The 17,902-nt window shown below is 39.0% G+C and overlaps 1 protein-coding gene across 5 annotated transcripts in view; it reads right to left on the bottom strand.

The window, feature by feature from the left end:
* Window positions 1–17,902, bottom strand: part of COL14A1 (collagen type XIV alpha 1 chain) — a 242,324-nt gene that overhangs the window by 102,245 nt on the left and 122,177 nt on the right. For all 5 annotated transcript variants that reach the window (XM_067017540.1, XM_059043433.2, XM_059043430.2 and 2 more), the window contains 3 exons: window positions 15,537–15,653; window positions 7,161–7,307; window positions 3,247–3,303 (listed from right to left, as the gene is read on the bottom strand). In XM_067017540.1, the coding sequence (XP_066873641.1) occupies window positions 3,247–3,303; window positions 7,161–7,307; window positions 15,537–15,653 (321 nt within the window). The remainder of the gene's footprint in view (window positions 1–3,246; window positions 3,304–7,160; window positions 7,308–15,536; window positions 15,654–17,902) is intronic.

Genomic DNA, 17,902 nt, shown 5'->3' with positions numbered 1-17,902 from the left:
AAAAAGGGAAAAAGGAAAAAAACATATACTCATATTTTTTTTAAAAAGGAAGAGAGCTACCAGATCAATTTAAAAAAATCTACCAGTGATAATAAACTCTAAATTCTAAGCTAAGATAAAAATAAAACCAGAAACAAATTAGATGCAGAAAGCAAACCCAGAGTCTACAGTTGCTCCCATAGTTCACTGCCTCAATTTTGGGATGATTCATTGTCTATTCAGGTATTCCAGAGATGCAGGTACATCAAGTTCATCGTGGAGATTTAATCCGTTGCTCCTGAGGCTGCTGGGAGAGATTTCCCTTTCTCTTCTTTGTTTGCGCAGCTCCCGGGGTTCAGCTTTGGATCTGGCCCCACCTCTGCGTGTAGGTCTCCTGAGGGCGTCTGTTCCCTTTTGGGAAATCTGAGGCCTTCTGTCAGCATTCAGTAGGTGTTCTGTAGGAGTTGTTCCACGTGTAGATGTATTTCTGATGTATATGTGGGGAGGAAGTTGATCTCCACATCTTATTCCTCTGCCATCTTGAAGGTCTGTCTTCATAAGTCCCATTTTGTAGGAGAGCACCACTTTTCTCCAATTCCATAAAATCTTCAACAGTGATGAAAATATAGTCCACTCCAGGAACCTCACCCTCCTTATGTGGCCCTGTGGTGCCTAGCGCTCTGTTCAAAGGAAGAAGAGAAGCTGCATGTCCTCTCCCACGTTTCCATGGTTCTCATCAGTGTCTTCTCAAACCACCTGTACTGATCCAACCCATTCTCAGATCATAGAATTCTCTTGATAGATGTAGTCTCCACTGAGCTTTGATTTTTTTTTTCAGCCTGGATGTCCAGAATTTTCTTCTTTAAGCCAGACACAGTAACACAAAACTGCCACTGAGGTTTTTTTCCCCCATCCTCTCAAATATGAAGCCTGCAGCACTTCTCTCTCTCTCTCCCTCTCTCTCTCTTTCTCTCTCTTTCTCTCCCCTGCTCTCTCCCTCTCCCCTCTCTGGCTTACACCCTCTCCCTCGTTTTCTCTTTCCTCAACCCCCACCAGCAACCTTATTCTCTTTTCTGTTTCTTAATGTTTGTTTAATAAATACTCAATATCACTTGAATAATAAAAATTTACAAGCTTTTAAATTAAATACCGCCAGGACAAATAGAAACTAAGATGAATAATGCATTCAAGTTGCAGAAGCCCCACTCTCTAAAACCATCATGATGAAAAGTACAGGAAAAATGTTCCTACATTGTAAATCCTCACCCTCATAGACCCTTCCAAATCACATGTCTCCCATGAGCATTCATGAATGTTGACTGCATGATAATCATGTTCCACTATAAATAAAAATATTCTGACTTCAGAGAATCCTGTAATATCTGTATCAGAAATGTCTGATAAATTCATCAATTAGGATTCTGTTTCCAGTTCCAATAGTGAAAATCATCATAAAAAGTTAGACTAGAAAAAGCTAGATATGAAGATGGAAGAAGAAAGAGTCTGGAATTCCAGGTAGAACAAATAGCATTAAAAGATGCAGGATAGCATAAGGCATGTATGCAGAACCTAGAGTTATACAATTGTGCTGTTAACTAATATAGTCTGGGACATGATACCACAACATAGGTTGATCATTGAAGACTTTGCCTGGTAGGCTAGGAAGGATGTTGAGCTTTATTTTTGTACAGTTGCTCATTACCTCTTTGTTTCCTTGATCCTTACACTCTCCAGCATCACATCCCTCTGACTATGCTCCTGTCCCTTGCAGGACATTTGGTCCTGTCCAAAACGTTGATAAGACATTTGGTCTACACCAACAGGTTCTTGAAATTTGATCCTACCCAAAATGTTACGAGCATATTTGGTCCATGCCAAATTGTTTTGGACAGGACCAAATATTAAGGAACATTTGGCATGGACCATATGACTGCTAACACTCTGAAAGGTGGGAACAACTTATTTTTCATTGTATCTTTGGTACATAATAGGTACTTTAAAATGCATGGTAAATGGAAGAAGTCTTCCAAAACAACCTTCCAACTATGTGTTCTAGCTTTATCCTCTCCTGCCCTAATCCCTCCTCCACATTTCACCAAGGTTATCTTTCTTAAACATAGATTTCTGCAGGTCACCCTCCCTTCATAAAACTCCTCATGGCATACCATGTCCTATAGGATAAAGCCCAGCCTCCCTATTCAGGCACACAAACCACTTCATAACTCTATCTTCACCTTTCTCTATGGGTCACACTAAAGTGCTTATGGTTCCCCAAACACATTACATGCTTAGATCACTCCATGACTTCGAGCACTTGTCTCTCCATTATTTACTTGTAAAACTCATTCTTCAAAATGTAAATCCAATTCTTCCTCCTCCTTTACAGGTAATTAACCTGCAGCAGTGTTAACTGTTCTCATTTCTGGGCTACCATAGTATAATCTCCACTTTTTAACTCATTTCCTTGGCTGGTAATTACCTAGGCAAACACCTATCTCTCTTGCAATACTAAAAATAAGCAGAGAGCAGTAATCATAGATTGTTATTGTATTCCAAGTACCTGGCATAAGAGCTTTGAGAATGAATAGTAGGGTTAATAAATGTTCATTAATGGCATAAAAAAATTAATGATCACTATTGTGTTTGAAAAGTTTTTAGAAAGTTACCTTAATGGCTCAAGTAAGAGATGATGAGAAACTCTTGTGATGAAGACAGAAAGAAACAACTGGGAGAGGCATTTGGAGGTAAGCTGGAACACTGTTACCCTTGTCTACAGAATTATAAACTACATTCTCACTCACAAATTATGTAACTACTCTTCCTTGGTAAACATGTACTATTCTCTTTTCGATGAAATAAATATGAAGAAATTCTGTTAGAAAATTTATTCTGTGTGTACAGAGTCTACTATTAGATGAATTTTTGTTGAATATATTTGACATATACACTGCATAAAGTTAAAGTGTACAACATATTAATTTGATACATTTATATATTGTAATATTGTTGATATAGTGATATTTAGCATCTCTATCGCATCACATAATTATAGTAAAATATTGCTGCTTCTATTCATTACACTGCATATTAGATCTCTATGTCTTATTTACTACTCATTGCAAAGTTGTACCCCATAAGGGTTTGATAAGCATTTGTATTAAGGAGAAAATATCTTCCATTAATACCTTGGTTTTTAAATGAACAAGAAAACAATACCAACAGAAATCTAAAACCTAAAATCACATCATGATTGTATAATTCTTTTACCTTCTTTTGCAGGTGGAATGGTTGGAGGAAAAGTAGGTGGCCTAGTAGGAAGTGATTCTGTAAAAGAGAGGGAGAAAAGAACATCAATTAACCATCTCATCTGTGGCGAAGAGAGGGAGGTCATGGAGTCATAATTCTTCAGGGGAGTCAATGATTTTGACAACTGTCTTCTTTGAGAATTTAGTGAATTTAGTACCCACTATAAATCAGCCAAAGCCTGTGAAAACTGGTTCCAACCATCCCCTCAACATCAGACTGAAGGCTTGAAATGTCATTTTGCCACAATTCAATTTACCCAGTGGGAGTCAATGCAATCAAACTGTCAACTACAAAGTGGTTTTAATGCTGATTTAAGGCTGGAACCCTGACAACCTATTTCAGATTAGTCTCTGGTTGCTTTCACACATATAATAAACTTTATTTCCATTCTGCCCAAGGATTGACCATCAATCCATGTTCAATAGCACTTTCTCCCTTTTTACCCTGCATCCCCAGGATGTGGTCGCCAGGGGAATCTGATTTACTCTCTATTACATTCAGACTGTGTCTGGGAAACTTTCAGTTCTCAGAACAAAGTGGCAGGACCTTGGGAGGCTACAGTGTGTCCTGATCAGTTTAACCTGGATGATGAGGGAAGAGAAATCTGTGTAATACGTGTGGTTTGGTTAAAGGTCACAGGTATAGTCATATCAGAGCAGTGATTTTCTTACCAATTCACATGGTAAAGCAGCAGGAAGTTATGGCATCATTAGGTAAACATCCTAATATTATTTTTTTACATATTCTTTTTTAAATTCTTATTTGACATTAAAGATTAAAGAAAAATTGAGAAAATTATTTTTATTATTCCAGTTTAATATGAGGGAAAACCCTCAACAAATCATAGCCATTCACACAGAGGAATGTCTAGCCTCTGCAGACAGTAAGTGCCAACTAGCTGGAAGGATTTGAGCTCAAGCAGACTCTTTGCTGGGAATGTTGTAAAAGGAATTCCTTCACTGCCAGGAAGGTTGGAAGAGACTAATTTTAAGGTCTTTTCCAATTCTAGGAGCCAATAAAATAATATTTGAGTAAAGTGATTCAACATTGAAAGGAATGAGATATATTACTGATATGGAAAAATGGGAAAGTGTTTGAGATTAATTCTTATGTGAAATGAAGCAGAAAACCATGGTATAATCCCATCTGTGAAAAATGAAAAAATCCTATTTAACTGGTAAGTATAATATTGATTTATCTATACACATCTATATGGTTATACACACACAGACACACACACACACACACACACACACACACACAACAGGCAACAGGTAGAATTTCTTGAAGGAGACCAAGGTGGTACAAATGGGTATTTCTGGGAAGAAAGAATGAGGAAAGAGGAAAGGTGACAACACAATATATACCTTCTGTTGCATTATTACAGATATAGAATATCACTTTTAACTTTTATAGGCAATTGTTTTGGAAGCTAAAAAGTTTCAAAAGTAAAAACATTTGAGACATTTTAATATTAAAACTAGGACTGCAAAACTTTTTTGAAAGCACCATAAAATCCTTCTAGAGCCAGATGTAATTATCTTAAAATTTGTGGAAGCAGTGGGTCGTCTTTATAATGGTGCATTTTCTTTAATGTGAAAAACTGAGGCATATCCTAACTTTAGTCAATAAATCAAGAACAAAATCAATGAGTGGCTCTGGAAGCCAGATCAATATGTTTGGTCAGAACCTCTGGCCTACGAGTCTCTTGGGTAAGAAGGACCACAATGAACTGGGAACATGTGTTTATATTCTCTATGTTGCACACAGATGGTCCCTGTGTTCAAGTCTGTGAGAAGCTGTCACATATAATGAGGGAACTGTCTCAGTCTGCATTTGCTTCAGAAAGTTGAACCAGAGCCAGTGGGTAGAAGCTATAAGATGACAGATGTCCCCAACAGAAGGAAAACATTTACACCAAACAGAGCTTTCCAACATAACCCTGGACTGGTAGTTAACAGTTGTGAGGTTAAGGTTAGGGGAATTTGAAGGAGACCAGAGTCCCCAAACTCAAATATTTTTAGAGGTCAGTCAAGTAATGAATGGGAGCAAAGAACATAGCCTAAACATTAAGGAATAATTAACTTAAGAGCACATACACTGTCTAAAAGAGAAAGCAGTTACTGAGTTTCTGTAGATTTAGCACCATGAGGATTTGTGTGCCCTGTGTTGTCAGATCTTTTGAATTTTCAAGAATACTTTTAAAACTTAAAAAAAAAAAAATAGCCCAGAGAAAAACATAGCTGACAGTGAGATCTAACCCCATGGCCATGAATTTTTGACTTCCAGAAAGACAGCAAGGGTGATAACAAAAGTAATTGTTCAAGACGATACAGGTTGAAAAGTTCCTCAGCAGGCTCTCTTCATTGGATCTTTACCACCACCAAAGGAGGTAAGAGAGTAGCTATTTAATTTTATTGGTAAGCAAAAAGCAGCTCAGAGATGTTAAATTGCCCAAGGCCACAATGCTAAAAAGGACCCCAACCAAACCTATTTGACTCTAAATCTCATGCACTACCAGGCCTCTAATAATTTTGAAATTATATAATCCTCTATCCATAAAACAAATTCTAATGAGCAATCAAAAGCAACAAACAACTGATACATTCTCCAGTGTGGATAAGCCTCAAAAACATGCTAAGTGAAAGATGTCAGATGCAAAAGACTACATATTACATATTTCCATTTATATGAAATGTCTAGAAATGTACAAGAAAAGAAAGTAGACTGCCTGGAGCAGGCATCGGGAAAGAAAACTCACTGGGGATGAGCTTGAAAGCTCTCCGGATTGATGGGAATGACCTAACATTGGATTGCAGCAATGGCTGCACAACCTTTTAAATGTACCAAAGATCATTGAGTTGTATGCTTAAAATGGGTGAATTTTAGGGAATGTAAATTATACCTTAAAAATACATGTGTCATGTAAAATGTTGACTATTTCAGTGTTATGAAATAAAGTCTCTGTGTTGGAAAGTAGATGATTCTATTAACTATACTTTCACCTTCTCTGTTTGAAGATTATATGTTGATGATGATTTCTTTCTGCATGTTCAGAGCAACTGAAAGGCCTATATACACGGGTAGTAGAACTTTCTAAACATCAAATGCATGATAGAGGGGCTACCAAGAAAGCCCATCGCCCACAACCTGTTCCGATACCAATCTCTGGAGATTTCAAGTTTAAGTTCAAGATACCGAGTTGGGGACACACAAATGTCCCCTGGAATTCACTACCATTCAAACCACTTTAATGTTTGTGGCCTCTAGGTCAGGAATCCTTGATTAAAAGGATACCAAGAAGTTGACATACCAAGAAGTTGATACCCTCCCTGCTGTTTAGAACATGTAAAAAGTGCTTTGTTTTCATTTTATACTTTGCCTTTCCCTTCAGTGCGTCAGTTTTCCAGCCAGCTTGGAAAAAGAGCGAGAGCCTCTTAAGTAGGCAAGTCTAGGGTCAGCCAGTTGGAACGTCTTGGCTCCATTCCCACCCTCATGGCTATAGTAATGTGCCATTGTTTTAATGACGGGACCCAGTCCTTACACTTCATTTCACACTCCACATTCCACAGATGTTCCTAATGGAAATAGATCACAGTATAGGTCATTGTTTCAAGCACTTTGCCATCCTATGGCCTTAGAGTCCCTGTGACAACATATGGAGGATGGAAAAAAACCATACAGATGACATTAGTGGGCCACAAGCAGGGAATTCTGGGACTGAACAAGACACACAAAATTTGTATTACAGATATACCCACACAGCAATGGCTAAAATTTTTCTAAATGGAATAAGATTTTTGAACCAAAACAGGACGCCTAAAATACTGTTTGTTCATGAAGACAGGGATCCGGAGAGAACACGTTTGACTTACGTGTTTTTTCCGTTATGCTCACACTGGGTCCCTCAATCTCGTGGAGCTTTGTGTGAACACTGATTTTATACTCGGAATCAGGCTGAAGTCCATAGAAGCAATGTCTGTTTGTCCCTCCACCCAGAGTGGATTCTTGCTTTTGTGTATCTATAATAAAAACAAAACAAAACGTACATGAACAAAACATACATACATGAACTTTTAAAAAACTTTTAAAAAACAGCCATCAGTAGATGATTTGCTTCTAAAATGCTTACTATGCGTGGCCTATTCAGATAACTCCAGAATGAATTAAACTTGTTTGAGGGGGTGTATCTTTTTTTTTAAAGAGTTAACATATCCACTGTTTTTTTTTATATAATTGAAAATCACATTTTATATGTTCAGAAATGAGACTGACTAGTAAAAGGCTGCTGAGATCAATCCTTTAACAAATGGAGAACTGTTAGTGTTTATAATTGTATGTACACATCTTAATTGACCTTTTGAACAGGTGTCAAGGTGAGTATATTTATATATATATTTATATAATTCTAAAAATTAGAATTCCCTTTTGTTCAATATGATTCTCCAGAACACAGTCAAACAATTAAAAATTGATATAAATAGATATATTCTTTTGGCCCCATACAACTTATTACCATACAATAGGATGCCCTTCCTGTCAATGGCCTAAAGATATAAGTATGGAGTTAGAAACTGTAGGGTGCTAAGTAGGTCTCATGCCTGTGGGCTAAGAAGTGGGCTTCCAAGGTCTCAGAAGCTACATCTATGGGTCCAGGCGGTTTGCATAGTTGCCACAAATGCAGCAAGAGCTTGGAACAGTACTGGACAGCCAGGGTGTCCCCAGACTGTCCAATTCATACCTCTCAGTCTTGATTTTTCACTGACACTCAGGATTTCTTTCGATAGCAAAGGAGACTGCTAGGAGGCTAGGAGGAGGCTCTCCAAATTCCCTGGATTCACTTTGAAGATCCTTTTTTATTCTTTTAAAATCATAATTGAGGGGCTTCCCTGGTGGCGCAGTGGTTGAGAGTCCGCCTGCCGATGCAGGAGACACGGGTTCATGCCCTGGTCCGGGAGGATCCCACATGCCGTGGAGCAACTAAGCCCGTGAGCCATGGCCGCTAGGCCTGCGCGTCCGGAGCCTGTGCTCCGCAACGGGAGAGGCCACAACAGTGAGAGGCCCGCATACCGCAAAAAAAAAAAAAAAAAAAAAAAAAAAAAAATCATAATTGAGGAAATAGGACATGGTGCTTAAGTGGCTTACAACCATAAATCATCCCATACATCCTGGTTTCCCAGCTCCTGGTTCCAATATTCTTTTTGTTCTACCAAGGAGACGTGCCACACATAGCCATTTCCACTGCCACCTTCTCTGCCCTGGCTCCACCATGGCAGAGGCATGACAAAGAATCTAGGAGGCCTGATTAACTGTTGGCTAATTTCTTCACTCCCATATCCACAGCAAAATTTCCTTGCCTTCCTAGAAGAATTAGTGCTTGCCCTCAGGTTTGGAGACTGGGAGACGTTGGATTCATTATATTAGTCACTTCCTGAGAGCTCACTATGGTACCTGGTTCAGTGCTTGGTATATAATGATAAAAATAAGAGCAAAGGTAGTAATGGCCAACATTTAGTGAGTACATACCATGTACCAGGCACTATTCTTAGGATTTTATGTGTATCAATTCATTGGCTCCTTATAATAGTTATAATTATCCCCAATTTAAAGACAAGAAACTGAAGGCTAGGAAAATTAGTAGCTTACCCAAGTCCATACACTAAGTAGCAGAAGGGAAATGTAAATTCAGAACTTGAAGCCCAGTCTCAGAGGACGTTGCTTTAATTTCCATTAATATATCATAAAATAATATAAGTTAAATATACAATTTTTTTCAAAATGAAAGAGTTGGAGAGCTGCTGAGAGCATATGAAATTAGTAAGCGTGATAGTAGGGAGATCAGATGAGTCCTCGTGGCTCTGTGCTTTATAGCTCCACTGGACACAGCTGCCTACCTTGGTGGCTTCCATTACTGAAGAATTTAAAATGGGTGTTTTTCATAGGCATAGAGTGTTTATTTATTTATTTATTTATTTATTTATTTATTTTTGCGGTATTCGGGCCTCTCACTGTTGTGGCCTCTCCCATTGCGGAGCACAGGCTCCGGATGCGCAGGCGCAGCGGCCATGGCTCACGAGCTTAGTTGCTCCGCGGCATGTGGGATCTTCCCGGACCGGGGCACGAACCCGTGTCTCCTGCATCGGCAGGCGGATTCTCAACCACTGCGCCACCAGGGAAGCCCTATTTATTTATTTTTTAACCACATGGATAATTGGTTAAGAAGAAGAATCCCTGCTACTATGAAAAAAACTACCATGCAAATTTCCTTCTAGATTGATTTTCATCTGATCCACAAATTGCATCCTAGTCAAAGCTTTATATAGTTTTATTTCTAGGAATTTAAAAACTACATTGATGGGCTTCCCTGGTGACGCGGTGGTTGGGAGTCTGCCTGCCGATGCAGGGGATACGGGTTTGTGCCCCGGTCCAGGGGGATCCCACATGCCACGGAGCGGCTGGGCCCGTGAGCCATGGCCGCTGGGCCTGCATGTCCAGAGCCTGTGCTCCGCAACGGGGGAGACCACAACAGTGAGAGGCCCGCGTACCAAACACACACACACAAAACAAAAACCTACATTGATTAAATATTATACATATTTCTGAGAACTCCTGTAAAATGTTATTTATAGTTTATTAAACATGAACAAAATATAGAAAATATTAAAAAATACCAGTTGCAGGGAACTATATTCAATATTTTGTAATAACCTATATGGGAAAAGAATCTGAAAAAGAATATATATACGTATGTATATGTGTGTGTATATATACATATATATGTATACACGCATATATATAAATGAATCACTTTGCTGTACACCTGAAACTAACACAATAGTGTAAATCAACTATACTTCAATAAAAAATAAATAAATTTTTAAAAAGAGAGCAAAAAAAATTGCTTTTTTAAGCATAAAACGTGGAAATGTTAAAAAGTGATTTTGGTCTATTTTGAAAGTATAATACCTATGAAATTTCAATCCATATCTTAAATACATATATTAAAAATATATTTATTATAACACATGTCAGATCAAACATGATATATGTCATTTAAAATTTTGTCTATGGACAAATCCTGATTTTTTTAAATATAATTAAATTAAGGCCATGTGTTGAAAGCAATATGAAATTTATTTTTATAATTGTGAATATTAAAGAGTTTCAAAAGTGAACATAATATAATCTCTAGTAATATATTTGTGTGGAATGACTTAAGGTCTACCTAAATATTTTCTTTATCATATATTATACAAAATAATGAAATAAAAAATTGTTAAGGTGTTTGTGAGATTATGTATTGCTGTGAAAGGAGTTTAATAGTAAGAAAATATTAGTAAACCCTGCCCTTTGCTTTGCTGATGTCCAGGCTCAGTCTGGGGTTCCCAGGCTCAGAACCCCATAATAGCTGCTTCTTTCTGACCATTAACCACTCTTTGGAGCCTCCTGCAAGCTTCTGTGAGCCGCCTGTAATACAAAACATTTCCCAAATCCATGCATGGATCATCTTTATCTATCTCCACAAAAGTTTCCAGGATTCTCTCCAGGAATCAATTCTAGAAATGCACTTTTCGGTCATTTCCTCTATTTCTCATGAATACCCATGTCACAGACCCTTGACAATAGAATATAAATGGGCTTCACTACTACTACAAAAACAAAAAAATCTACAAATCATTGGAAAACTGGAACAGATACAGTAAAATTAATGGGAAACAGTATCAGTTTGATCCCAGTGCTAACGAAGAAGGGTTACATGAATGGGGATGTATCCATGTTGCTTTTGGCATGTGTGATTCAGGTCTAATGGCTTTGCCTTAAGGAAAAACATTTAACGCGATCAAATGGTGATTAATTTCCTCAACACCTTGTGCCAAAAGCCAGGAGTTAAATTTATTTTTTTGGAACGGGGGAAAAAAATCTGTCATTGCGCATTCATTCTTATGAAGCAAGGCTAAATACATTTTCAGAGTTACTGTCATAGTGATCATCATGATACCAGCTTGACTCCCCAAAATGTCCTATGAGTGGTTACTGAGATCCACAAGCAAAGAATATCCAGGATCCAGGATAGTCAGCTGGAATTTGATGATATACGCTTCCACTCTCCAGGTCTTTCAAATACCCTGACCCCCCAAGCATAATATCACTGCTTCAAAAAAAGTTTAATTTTGAGAATAGGTTTTTATTTCATATGATCATCTTGGGGGGGATCTGGTCCCTGATAAGGTAGGCTCTCCACTATGCTGCAATTCTCTATTCTTGTTAATGGATGACACAGCAAAATTGACATTTTGGTACCTAAAGATAGAAGACAAGTTGAGCATCCTTTGAAACTTTAAAAAATCAGGCTAAAAAGAAAGCCACCAAGTTAATGCAATTAGGGAGGGAATACAGTATCGTGGTCCATGTGGTGTATAAATACATGAACTTGAAGGGAAACACTACATCCAACCTCGGGTGTCACGTCAACTCAGAAACAGCTGGACAGAGAGACAGAACTCTTGAGCATCTGCAGAACTAAGGGAGGTTCTCATGGGGTTCTGGGTTATTCAAAACCACCCCAAAGTCTCTGACTTTGGTCTGTCCTACGATTAACCAAAAGCCCACAATTTAATTTGGAAAGTGGATGACTGACTCAAAAGCAGATCTGAATTATGTCTCTCTTGAGAGGACTTGATTCTTCTGGTAATCTTTCTTTTTCTCCTTTTTGGCAATTAAAAAATGTCAAAATATTTACACGGAGAGAGGACAGCTGTTGTTTCTGCCTGTCTTGCATCTAATCTTTCTTTCTTTGAATCCATTCCTCCCCACTCTGAGACTTTTTGATTTGCAAAGGACTGAATAAGAATGCCCACCTCCCCCTCCAGACAGCGAGCTGGGAAGTAACCAGGTTTCACCCATCATTTTATTTCATGCCCTTGAACTCAATGACAGGTTTAGGAGCATGTGACCGCAAACCAGGCCAATACAACTCAGTTCCTGGACTTTCGTAGGAATAGTTGAGAAACAGGAGTTCTGTTTTCACTAAAACTATTAAACTGGAAGCGGGGAGTATGTAATTTGGATTAGACTGGGGCCAACTCACAATCTGGCTGAGAATGAAGGCAGATGAGAGCAGAGCGGAGGACGGAGTGAGGCTTCATCTCGATGAAATTGCTTGAACACCTAGATTTAGATGTGCCCAAAGCCAGATACTGTTGAACTTCTCAGTATGTTAGCCAAGAAATGGACCCTTTCGCTTAAGTCCCTTTTATTCGTGTTTCTACCATTCCCAAACAAAACAAGCAAACCTGAATGATACAGCCTTGCTGCTTTATTCACAAAACCTTGGAAATTTATAGGTATTACCTCAGGTGAAAGCCTCAAAAGAAGTCATTTAGGAGAAACTGGAGCCCAGAGAAGAAAGTTGACCAGCAGCTGTGGTCAGAGCAGACGCAAACCTACTGACTTCATCTCAGGATAAAAGTGCACTGACCAGACCATGCGAAATCCACACACACACACACACACACACACACACACACACACACAGAGAACACTACCTGTCAAACAGTAGGAGTTTGGCAGAGACATTCATAAATTAGCCAGCCTGGGATGAGGCTTTTCTCGATCACATGGAGGAATTGGGTCCCATTTCTCTCCAGTTTCTCCTCTGATTGAGGGGGAAGGGCTAAAATTTCTGCAGAGGCAGCATAGGTAGCCAGTGGGAGATATTACAGAGTTAAAACAGCGGGAGCCCTGGGACTCATGTGCCCATGGAAGAAGGGGCATCTGATCACACGTCCTTCGAAGGCAGTGATCAGGATAATAATCACATTTCTCTGTGAGATAAAGAAACTCAACCTAATTCTTCCCACTCCAACGGGGAAAGACTACTCCCTGGCCTAAACTGTGTAAGTTAAAATATCTAAACATATTCCCTATTGCTTTCCCCACCCCAAGCATCAATTAGAATCTGTGGCTGTCTAGTTGGTTAATAATATTCAGTTGGACACCTGAGTGAATAAGATGTAGGCGAACTGGGCTTATAAATCTCTCAGCTATAAGTGCTGATGAAAAATAAATTGAGGGCTTCCCTGGTGGCGCAGTGGTTGAGAGTCCGCCTGCCGATGCAGGGGACACGGGTTCGTGCCCCGGTCTGGGAAGATCCCACATGCCGCGGAGCGGCTGGGCCCGTGAGCCATGGCCGCTGAGCCTGCACGTCCGGAGCCTGCGCTCCGCAACGGGAGAGGCCACAACAGTGAGAGGCCCGCGTACCACAAAAAAAAATAAAAATAAAAAAATAAATTGAGCAACACTTTTGTTCATTCCTGTTGAGTTGAGACAGTTGAGGCTCAGTCAAAGAGTGTTTTGGCAGCCTGAAAACAATCCTGGGAGAGTACAAATTAACTTAACCGGAAGAAGGAAATAGGAACTTGCATTTTTTGCTAGTAAAAATCTTGGCATCAGAAAGAGCATACTGAGGTTTTAAATGACCAGATCAATGTTATAAGACCCATCAATCACATCCTCTGATAACAATCCCAGTGCCATTTTGCAAATGTGCTAAAGTAAAAGCATTAAAAAAATAATAATAATAAACTGATGGATTTCGCTAATCCCATGATAGAGTTTTGATATCTTTATGTCAATCAATATAATTATAATTTTTAATGAAAGCCAGTGAATATCTACAGGAACCTATGTCTCAATGCCAACTTCTTAAATGATATAAAAGATAAAAATATTCTGGAGTAGTTTGGAAGTGTGATTTTTATAGCTACTCTTTTGTCAAAGCTTAACAAATACCACCAAGTGTGATAAATGTCAATCCTTCTATATTCAAGTGTGACTTAGCTAGTCTTAACAAGATAAATGAAACATAACTCCTCGAGATTTATAGTCGTTTCTCAAACAGTTGCATATCTTTCAACTAATTCTGCTTAAGCATCCCATAAATCACATAAAACCACCACAAAACGCATATGATTTGTCCTGACTTTCCCTTATTCAGTGTTTATTCCGATTAAAGCCACTCCCATAAGCTTAGCCAATGTCTGGCTAAAGGGACCCTTGGGGATCACATGCAGGGAATCAAGGAATTAATGGCTTAAGCAGGCCTGCGGAGACAATGCCTTGGTTGGTGTTGGCAGGAATCTCTCCTCATCTCCTATCCTCGTATTTCCAGCATATTTCCAAACACTCTCAGCACTCTATTAAACTGTGCTTTCCACTTTCTGGATGGGATCAAAAGTGCGATTTCTGCATGTTGAATGTAGTTATAGCCGGGGATGTGGGCTACGAACTAAAATCAGTCCTATCCAGATCCGAAAAGTTAGCTCTTTCTGCTTTTTCAAATGGGGTAACCGTGATCATTTACCCAGAAAGAAAAAAATTGAACGATCTTATTAGCAAGTTTGAAACATTAAAAAAAATCATCTGGGATTTTCTAGTGTCTATGTCCTCCCCCCAAATAACAAGACGTATCTCTTCTACTGATAATACAAATCTGATTCAAGTAATTTTCATTATTGGATCTCATCTTCTGAATATGACTCATGCTGATAATGTGAAAAGAGGCTTAATGGTGCCTAGAAACTCATTTTTGGGGAATCAGTCTTTTGTCATTGTTCTTGATACTTTTAGTGAAAATAAGCAGATATTTTTCGTGTTTCAACTCTGAAGCCAAGTCCCACATTGTAGATGTACTTGAGAGCTGTGATGCTGAAGAACCTGTCCATGATAGCATAGATACCTCATAGCATCTCCTGAATGAGAGTTTGCTGCTCATCAATTATCCCCAAAAGTAAAAAAAAAAAAAAAAACACTGAGAAAAACATTAGAGTCAAACCTAGATCCCCATGGAGTAAAGACCAACATAACAGCACCATATAATTTTAACATATGTTATCAGTCCCGCCTATTCAGCTCCTATCACCAATAGCAGCTTACATTTCCTGGGTGCTTAATATGTGCAAAGCACTGCTGCAAATGTCTTACATGGATTCTCTCAGCTTCATCCTAGCAGAATGCCACAAGGTCAGCACTATGGTTCTACCCATTAACTACAGATGGGAAAATGGAGGTTTGGAGAAGTTAAAAAATTGGCTTAACCAGCCGTCCTGATTCCAAACCCTGCACGATCCATACCATAATATTGCCTCCTCGAGAAGAATGCTTTTGTCTAATGTTCCTTGTGGGTTGTCCACAGTGATTGGCACAGAGTACATGAGTGCTGGACAAAAACATATGTGATGGATTGCACTTACCCTGGCGGGATTCTATAACTATCCTGTAAGCGGTGGCATGACGTTGCACCTGCCAGCGAGCACACAAGCTGGTCGTTTGGATCTGGTCTGCCTGAAGATTGGTCACACCCAAAAACACTACAGTGAAATAGAAACATAACTATGTCACATTGCAGACAATGCCACAAATGTCCCCAAGTCTGAATTAACATGGTAAAATTCAAAGTTCCATAGCCAGTGGCGGGTAATTCGTCAAGTCACAATAAATTAGTGCGCAAAAGATTAACTACCTTATGACTTAAAAAAGCAGCTGCAAAACATGATGTATGATAGGGTCTGTCTGCTATTTGTAAACACAAAAGAAAATAATATATTCTGGAAAAGACCAGAAGCAAGGGTAGTAAACTTATGGGTGATTTTAAATCTTTCCTCTTTATTTATGTGTGCTTTTAAAAGATTCCACAATTAATATATAATACTTTTATAATAAAAAAGTGTACTACAATATGCACTTATCAACCACTGAAAGATAGTCATGGTTTAAATGAAAGGGAAGAGCAAAGCAGACAAAGTGGAAGTCTTATTCAAACAGGAGCAGTTCACACGGACTGGCCTTCAAAACGTGATTGAATGAGAATGGATACATATTTGAAAATTTTAAAAGGAAAGATTTACACAGATAAAAAAATAATCAAAAGAAATACACAGATTCTTATACTCTTAGAGCAAACACTGTTGATATTCAAAAATGATTCACAGGGAGTTTATTTGGGGAAGCAGTAAAAATATTGTTTCTCCAATACAATAGAGGACTAAACATTCAGTGTTTATCACTTAGATCCAAGCAGAAAAAGCAGAAAATTAATAATGTTTACTTTCTCTAATGACCTCTGATTTCATCCACATCATTGCCTCATACTTCTCTCTTTTAGCTACTTCATAAAGTTTAAAAATGGCTTATACTTTTCAAGACAGTAGAGATAATCTGGACTAATCACAGTTTGCATCTATTCCTTTCTATTAGATCAGCATGAGAAAAAACCTTCTTCCCTAAGGCCAATTAAACAACCCTCTCCCCCCAACAAAAAAGGAAATCAATAACGATTTATATAACCACATTAAATTTTAAAAACACCTTGAATTAATTTACTTGCCATTGTATGGGGTTTTATCTTGCTTGGGAGAAATAGAGAAAACAAATAATAAGCCAATCTAATTTTTACTTTAAGGGTAGACTATAAAACAGTTCAATACCCTCAGTCTTTTAAAATATATTTGGAATAATCACCACATTTATTAAAGGGGAGAAGAAGGATGAAACAGAAGAAAGAGGGGAGTAGAGAAAGGAGGATAAAAAGAGACAAGAGGGCTTCCCTGGTGGCGCAGTGGTTGAGAGTCTGCCTGCCGATGCAGGGGACACGGGTTCGTGCCCCGGTCCGGGAGGATCCCACATGCCGCGGAGCGGCTGGGCCCGTGAGCCATGGCCGCTGAGCCTGCACGTCCGGAGCCTGTGCTCCGCAACGGGAGAGGCCGCAGCAGTGAGAGGCCCGCGTACCGCAAAAACAAACAGACAAGAAAGAGTAAGGAGAAGAAAGACCAATAGAAAATCATGGACATAAAACATGGCACAAACAGAAAAGGTAATCTGGAGAGGAAAATGAAGATAAACTAGACGAGAGAGGTAAGAAAGGGTAGGGAAATGCACAGGGGACTCCAAGCTGTCCCTAAGGAGGGACTGAGGGGTTGCTATAATGGCCCAACACAGGGAAATTACTTGCAGTTTACAGTAGTACCTAAAACAGTATCAGGGCTTCCCTGGTGGCTTAGTGGTTAAGAATTTGCCTGCCAATGCAAGGGACACGGGTTCGAGCCTTGGCCTGGGAAGATCCCACATGCGTGGAGCAGCTAAGCCCGTGCACCACAACTACTGAGCCTGAGCTCTAGAGCCCACAAGCCACAACTGCTGAAACCACGTGCCACAACTACTGAAGCCTGCACACCTAGAGCCCTTACTCCACAACAAGAGAGGCCACGACAATGAGAAGCCTGCACACTGCAACGAAGAGTAGCCCCTGCTCACCGCAACTACAGAAAGCCCGTGCACAGCAACGAAGACCTAACACAGTCAAAAATAAATAAATAAATAAATTTATTAAAAATAAATAAATAAATAAATAAATAAATAAATAAATAAAACAGTATCATTTCAACAGCCAAGTATGAGATAAGAACCACAGGCCAAAGCCTTCCTAGATCTGTTGAAGACAGAGACTATTTCTTTTGAGATTAAATTGATTCCATATCTAGCCTTTAAAATCTAAAGATATTCCATCAAAGAGGATTCAGGAAGCTTTCTCTAATGAAAGGATAGGCCCTATATAAAACAT

The sequence above is a fragment of the Kogia breviceps genome, chromosome 17 (genome assembly GCF_026419965.1).
Source record: "Kogia breviceps isolate mKogBre1 chromosome 17, mKogBre1 haplotype 1, whole genome shotgun sequence".
In the NCBI taxonomy this organism is placed as follows: Eukaryota; Metazoa; Chordata; class Mammalia; order Artiodactyla; family Physeteridae; genus Kogia; species Kogia breviceps.
The sequence above is the reverse complement of the archived record's forward strand: the minus strand, read 5'-3'. Positions and strand labels throughout refer to the sequence as shown.